Consider the following 7,500-nt stretch of genomic DNA (forward strand, 5'->3'; position numbering starts at 1 on the left):
AGGTGGGGAACCTATACGCCAAGGAAACCGGGAAACCGGCCCTTATGAGCCAGACATTGCTCGAGAAGGAACAAACAATTATACACAGTGGTGTAGCTTATAGGGGAACAAAGGGGAGCGACCGCTTCCCCAGAACACATTTTTCAAAACTGGCGTACTTTCAACTTTTTTTTTTGTTAATCGCATGGGCTTGGGGGAACTTTCTGGAGTCATGACTTTATTTGACCAAGCTCCCGTGTTTTTTAAACTGTCTGCTCAATCTCCTTTGATGTTGTTGGTGGCCGTTGACATCTGAAGAACAAAAACAAACCCTGACGTCATAACCTCTCGATACCGGACAACCCCATGGAGTTTCATCTTTTTCACGTCACACCTATATTATTAGTTGTATGTTTCATACATAACGGACATTGTTATTGAAACATGAAATTAATGAATGTAGAATAAATACAATTACGTATATTATAACTACTGAAATATTTCGTATAATGTAGGGGAAATGAGTTTAAAATTGTTTGGTATGTTCCACGGTGCCTTTTTTGTATCTGCTAGCTCCCTCTACCTTTAGAACCTTGTTACGCTTTTAATAATACTTCGAGAATTTAATGCATTGCCAAAAATACTATAAGAACTTGTAACATGCTGAATCAATTTTCATTCCTGCTTGGAGACTCGTTATGTCAATTACGTCATTAAACCCTCGATAAAAGCATGAATGATGTTACATAATATAATTTCTATTCATCAGGAATGTAGTCTATAATCCATTATGAGAAAGACCCGCAAATATGAAAGCCTTTGCCGCTCCTCATCCGATTATTTAACTATATCACTTATGATATTCTACGCGCATAGACACACACATTCACTTATACATGTAAATTTTTCATGCCCTACGTGAATTTGTTTGTCTCTCTCTCTCTCTCTCTATATATATATATATATATATATATATGAATATCTATATGCTTGTACATATGTGTTTATCTTCTGAATATATTTAGTTATATGTAACTATACGTATGTATGTGTGTGTAGGTATTTAAGTTTATATATGTCAAGTCTTATCGTGTTTATCCGCATCCCAATTTTCATATCAGCTCACCTGGATTCCTGGATTCCTCCTATAGCTACTCTTTAGCCTGGAGACCGAATCTTCGATAAAAATTCTGGAGTTAAATTCAAATCATTTGAGCACTACTATGCATTTTCTATATTAAGTATCTCTATATCTCACCTTTTCACACACGCACGTACGCGCGCGCGCATACACACGCACACATACACATATATACATTTACACGCATATATATACATATATAGAAATATATATATTTATGTACGTGTGGTGCGTGTGTGTGTGTGTGTGTGTGTGTAAGATAGTATACTTGGATGCAAAAATGATGCGAAATTTGAATGTTTCCTTCCTTATCCAATTTAAATATCAATTATGTTCCGAACTTTTTCCGTGTGCACAATTAATCCAATTAAAATTGCTTGTATTAGTCAACTTATGTGCACAGTAGTTAATTCATTAAACTATTTGGTCATTAAATCACCGGCTAATTGTTTCCGCCAAACTATATCTCTCAATTAATCAGTTTGTTCTGAAAGTTTACTCAATGAAAATATCAAAATTGAACCAATTCCTCATCAGTCCTTTCAAAAGCTGCCTGCTTAATTGTAATTAGCACTATGACCCGGCGTTACCGGGTCATAGTGCTAGTGCATGCATATACAGCTGCGTGCGTGCGCACATACACGCGAGTACTGTCCAAATTTCCGACCAATCTCATACAGCTAGCTGGCATTCAATTGGTGTATCAAGTTTCAGGCATTTTGATTGGGTTTTCGATAGAAAATTCACATAAAGTCACTTCTGTTGATTTTTTTAATGGCTTTGCGGGGTGACTGGGGAAATGTAAAGATGTGCACAACCACCCTTGGACGGTTTTGAATGACCATAGAAAGTGCGAGTCCTTTAACTGAAAAATTGTGGATTTGTATAAAGGACATGCACACACACACACACACACACATACACACACACACACACAACACGCACATAGACATTTTGCCGTTTATATATAGAGATTACATGGACGGTGGTTGATATGTCAGAATGCTACAACTAACTTCTTGATTTGACGTTGACGAAGGATCTCTCTTGAAATAAATACATTCAGTCCCTTGTCGTGTGAACTACTAAAAAGATTGGATCTCTGTTCCATTCTCGCAAATTTCTTACGCCTGGGAGTAGGTTGTATCTATATAAAGCCACCATTCGACTTTGCACCGAATGGGCCGGTGCTTCCTCAAAGTGTCTTAAAGTGCTTCATCGAATTCAGAATAACATTGTTGACATGGCGAGTCCTCTTCTTTCCATCGCCGAAATACATCTTTATTGTGTCCATTCTATAAGTATTTTCATTTTCGTTGTTTTGATGAACTCTCTGGACTAGCGCCCTCAGACAAGAATTTTAAATATATCACTCGCTTCTCTTCCTAGGTGCACCTTAAGCCCTTAATTCTAATAGCCTCTTTCCCCAAACTTCTGTCCTCTGGAACTCACCCTGTTTTTCTCTAGTCTTTGATATTCTGTCCTTTAAACTTTCTATCAATCTACATCTTTTGAATTTGTTAATTTCCTTCTTTCTTGTCCTTATCTACAGTCGCCTTAAACCTCGTTTCGGCTTTATTTTTGGACAGTCTCAAACTCTTAGTTAAATGGAATTATTATATTTTTTCCTCTGTTGTGTCGTGAATTTAATTGTTCCCCTTTTTCAGACATCCACTGTTGTTGTTTAACTGCAAATCCATTCTGATCCAGTAGATTTATTAAATGAATATTTATTAAAGGATAAAGAAAGATTATTATAGCTTAAACATAAACATTAGAACTGGCGTAATGACAGCCAACTTCCAAAGGACAAAATTAGATTTAAAGACACGGAAACAGTAAAACCAATATAATTCCGTGAGACAAAATATTGATACAGAGAATTTTAAATTAATCGCCAACCATAAATAGGAACCTCATGTCTGGAATAAGAGAGAGTGCCGTTGACCTATGCTTGGACTAAAATATCGTCAATAAGGCCATCTCCTTTTATCATAGCATCCTCAAATCATGCACATTTCTAGGCCATAAATGTGTTCTTTACTTTTTTGTATAAGTCGAAGTCCCTTGATTACTGGAGATAAGGTTAGACAAGTGTCGTGCTGATAATGGTTGTTGAGCCAGAAACACGTATCTATGATAGTCCTCATTTCTCCTGACAAAAAGCCTGTTCTTTTCGTTATTGGTATACCAATTTGAAAACTCCTTGATTTTCGAGGTTGCTTCTCCTTCTCACATGGAGCTTTGGTAATTATGATACATCTTCTAGCAGTGGATATGTTTTTTGTAAATGAAGACTTTACGCTGTAGAGTACTTAAAATATCTACTTTTTGTTTGTTGTTCAAATACATACCAATCGCCGCTCGGAGTTATTTCTCTTAGCTCATTTTTATTTCAAGTATCTTAGAACCAGTTCCAGAAAAAGACTAGCTTATATAGTTTGGGCACCACATACTGCGTAGAAGAAAACAGTTAGAAATAGGAATGTAATTTGGTTTAATCGACCACAAAACCTAGAAGTTACCACCAACATAGGCAGGAATTCCTTGACTACAGTTTTCCACCCACGCACAGAAATCACAAGCTCTTGATCTCACATAAGGTTAAGGGCAGTTCAGATGCACACACACACACACATGCATGTGTGTGTATATACTTATATATATTTTTTTTTTCGACCAGGCTATCAGATGTTGCTATACATCGCTGGTCACAATGCGCTTCGCATTGTTTTAGCCTTCAAATGACGCCACCCCGCTGGCTAAGCGAGCAGGCCAATATATATATATATATATAATATATCTATATATATAATATATATATAATATATATCCACTTGTATTTATACATACATTCATAAATATGTGTGTGTGACTATGTATATAATATATATATATATATATATACACACACACACATATATATATACACACACACACACACACACACACCACACACTCACACACACATATATATATATATATATATATATATATATATATATATTATATATATATATATATATCGAAGGCCAAGTAACACTTTTAGTTCGTTGGTTTCTGTCTGGCTATCACGCGGCTGGAATGCAGAAAGAAAAGAATGGTAAGAGAAGAAGAAAGAAGAGAAGACAGAATATTACGCTTCACATACATACATTCACTCACATTTACGCGCGCATATACATAGAGACAAAAAGAATGACACTTAAACATATATATAAACATGTATACACACAATACTTTGTACTACACAATCAGCTGCAATTGACAAATTTCATTGAAGTATTGAAATTTTGCAGAAAAACATTGTAAAGATAACATAGCAGAGAGAATGTGTCCTGAGAAAGTTGTATCAGAGAGAGAGAGAGAGAGTGGTCTAATTCAGCCACTTTACACCTAGCTATAGCGTTTTTTTCTCTTTCGCTCATTTCGACCATTAAATCTTAATTGTATTATTCTGTAAAATAATATTTAATTAGTTTAAATGTACATAAATGCATTAAAATAATTTTAAATTCCATTACACATTCTAAAATATTATTAAATTTCGTTCAATTTTTTAAAAAAAAGGTAAAATCTGACAGAACTTATGGGATGACCAAATACTATCTGTAATTTTGTATTGAGTCGAATGGAAAAATGTGTCACTCAAGGACTTTTTTTCATGTCGCTCAAGATGGGCAATTTTCATGATGTTCCATATTTAGATGCTTTTATTACATTCATTCAGTTGTTAAACATAAATAAATCTTGGTATTAAATGGTTTTAATTTACTGTTGGGTGACTTTTGGCCAATCCTGTATATATTATATATATTATATTATATATATATATATATATATATATATCACGGAGTGGTTGGTGTTCGGAAGGGCATCCAGCTGTAGAAACACTGCCAGATCAGACTGGAGCCTGGTGCAGCGTCCTGGCTTCCCAGACCCCGGTCGAACCTTCCAACCCATGCTAACATGGAAAACGGACGTTATTTAAACGATGATGATGATGATGATATATATATACACACACATATATATATATATATATATATATATATATAATATATATATATATATAATATATATGTTTATGGTCAATTAAAACAACTCAGAGAAAAAGAAATAACAAACAAGCGTGAAGGACGTAGCACAAATAATGTATTAATAAGACGTTCAGAGAAAGGAGAGACTAGTTGTTTTACGTTTCGAATATAGCTTTTCTTCGGATTAAGGAAAGATAGGAAAGTCCAAAGCAGAGAAGGAAGAAAGAGGGAAAAATCGCTAACAGCCCATGTGCGGTTAGGTGTCGGTGATGGCGGTTAGGTGAAGGTGATGGCGAAAAAGGAAAGAGAGGGGAAGGAGAACTGAAGTAAAGTCGAGGAAAGAGAAGTCAGGAGGAAGAGTCACGGACAAATTATAATGATTATCCATTTAGTGTTGACTGTTAGACGAAAGAATATTCTAAAACCTTAGTAGAGATTAATAATGTTTTTTATATAATTCTCAAGTATTTTCTTAAACTCTATGTTAGCAAGGGACTGTAGACTAACTTGACAAGATATTAACATTTTATATGTATGTGCGCATGCGTGGATGTATAGGTGTGTACAAACACACACACACACATAGAAAGAAAGAGAGAGCTAGTAATTGAGAAAATAATAGATTCACATCACATATTACAACTCATTATAAACGGTCTCAATGAAAAATTCAAAATAAATTTAATTTCATGGCATGACAATATCTGTCTGAAAGTGAAATGGAATTTTAACGACATGAGAATATTCAATACTTAGCAGAAACATTTATTTAAACATAGAACATAACTCGTAATGTTTATGCATAAAATATATTCTATATTTCATAAGTCTGTCTAAGAAAGAATAAATCATAGCCACAAGATTATTCGCAACTCTTTAATTCCCTCAATTACCCAACAGAGTTACACTTGTGTTCTTCAAATCCGCAATCTTATCCCCTTCCTTTGTTTTTCTCGGTTTCTAACTTTATTTGACAAACCATCTGCTTCTTCTCTGTCCTTCAACCTGTGTTTCGTAAAAGATAGAAGTCTATAGCAAGTATGTTGCGAGTGAAAGAACCTGTTTAAATGAGAATATAAAAAGGAGAAAGCAAAGTCTTCAGTGTGAGTATGTGGTTTGTAGGGTCAACCGTGTCCTCCGCTTCATTTTTTGTTAATCACTCGTTCTCATTTAATTGTATATATTTTAATTGTTTGTTTATTCATACGTTTCGTCTCATTTGATACCCTGACCCCAATGTTTGTTTTGTCTGTCCTTGTATCATCCCCTCTTTTTCTCAACCTTATGGTGAATAAAGAAATACTCTTATTTCTGTCTACTTTCGCCCATTACATTTTTTTATAGCTTTCGTATGAATAACAAAATAATTTTTCGCTATAATTTTCAAGAGTAACACAAACAATTATTTTATCTCTCTTCTGTTGCAGGTAATGTTGGGTCAACTTCCAAAACAAAGTAGCCAAGAAACTGAACCACAGCAGTTGATGCGAGAATTGTACGATACTTTAGAGAGAGAAAACGACTTGAAAGAACAGATGAAGTTTACCGAACTTGAGGCCAAAAACATGCGCAAGAAACTATCTGATCTTGAAGAAGAAAACGAGAGTCTTACTGTACAGATTAAAAAGCTGATGTCGGCCAAAACCATTTTCACCAAGAAATCTGAAGATGCCGGGTCGGCAGCTAAAGAAATTGAATTAAATTTGATGCTCGAAATGAGTGAAAGAGAAAACGCTATAGCTAGGCGTAAAGTGGCTGAATTAGACCACATGAACGATAGCCTCCAGGAAGAGGTAAAATATCTGGAGAAACGTATCGAGGAAAAAGAGCAAGAGATGAGCAAAGTCCCTGAACCAACCACACCGAATGCTTATTACGAAGACAAAATCAAGGAATTGACTGAACAAACCGATGAGCTTAAATGGAAGCTTATCGAAAAAGACAGAGAGATTGAAAGACTTTCGGCTTTAGTTCAGAATATAAATACGAAACAGAACCGTTTGAAAAAGAGCCGGTCGTTGGACAGTGACAACCAAGTCGTGGATCTTAATCGTCAGCTAACTCATGTTCAGCAAGAAGCGAGTATATTAAGGGACAAGCTTGTCAAAATCGAATCCGAGAACGAACGCTATATCAAAGAAAATCGTAAGCTTCAATTCCAAGTATCTCATAAAGTACCAGCTGTGACAGCAGACGATGCTGCCTTAGAGAACGTAGAACTGAAGGCCTTAGTAAAGAAGCTGGAGACTGATAATAAAGAACTAAATAGTAAGCTGAGGTTGATGTCTGAGGACGTGCGTAAAATGAGTAAAAAAGAGAGCTTTAAGCTACCCTTAGCAA

The 7,500-nt window shown here is 35.2% G+C and overlaps 1 protein-coding gene across 1 annotated transcript in view; it reads left to right on the forward strand.

Moving 5' to 3' along the window:
- Positions 1-7,500, forward strand: part of LOC118761435 (putative leucine-rich repeat-containing protein DDB_G0290503) — a gene marked incomplete at its 3' end in the record, with an annotated part of 20,411 nt that overhangs the window by 12,443 nt on the left and 468 nt on the right. Inside the window, exons 2-3 of the mRNA XM_036499308.1 lie at positions 5,355-5,362; positions 6,588-7,500. The exon at positions 6,588-7,500 is cut by the window's right edge and continues 468 nt beyond it. Coding sequence (XP_036355201.1) covers positions 6,591-7,500 — 910 coding nt within the window. The remainder of the gene's footprint in view (positions 1-5,354; positions 5,363-6,587) is intronic.

Source organism: Octopus sinensis, unplaced genomic scaffold (assembly GCF_006345805.1).
Source record: "Octopus sinensis unplaced genomic scaffold, ASM634580v1 Contig13527, whole genome shotgun sequence".
NCBI classification, from domain to species: Eukaryota; Metazoa; Mollusca; class Cephalopoda; order Octopoda; family Octopodidae; genus Octopus; species Octopus sinensis.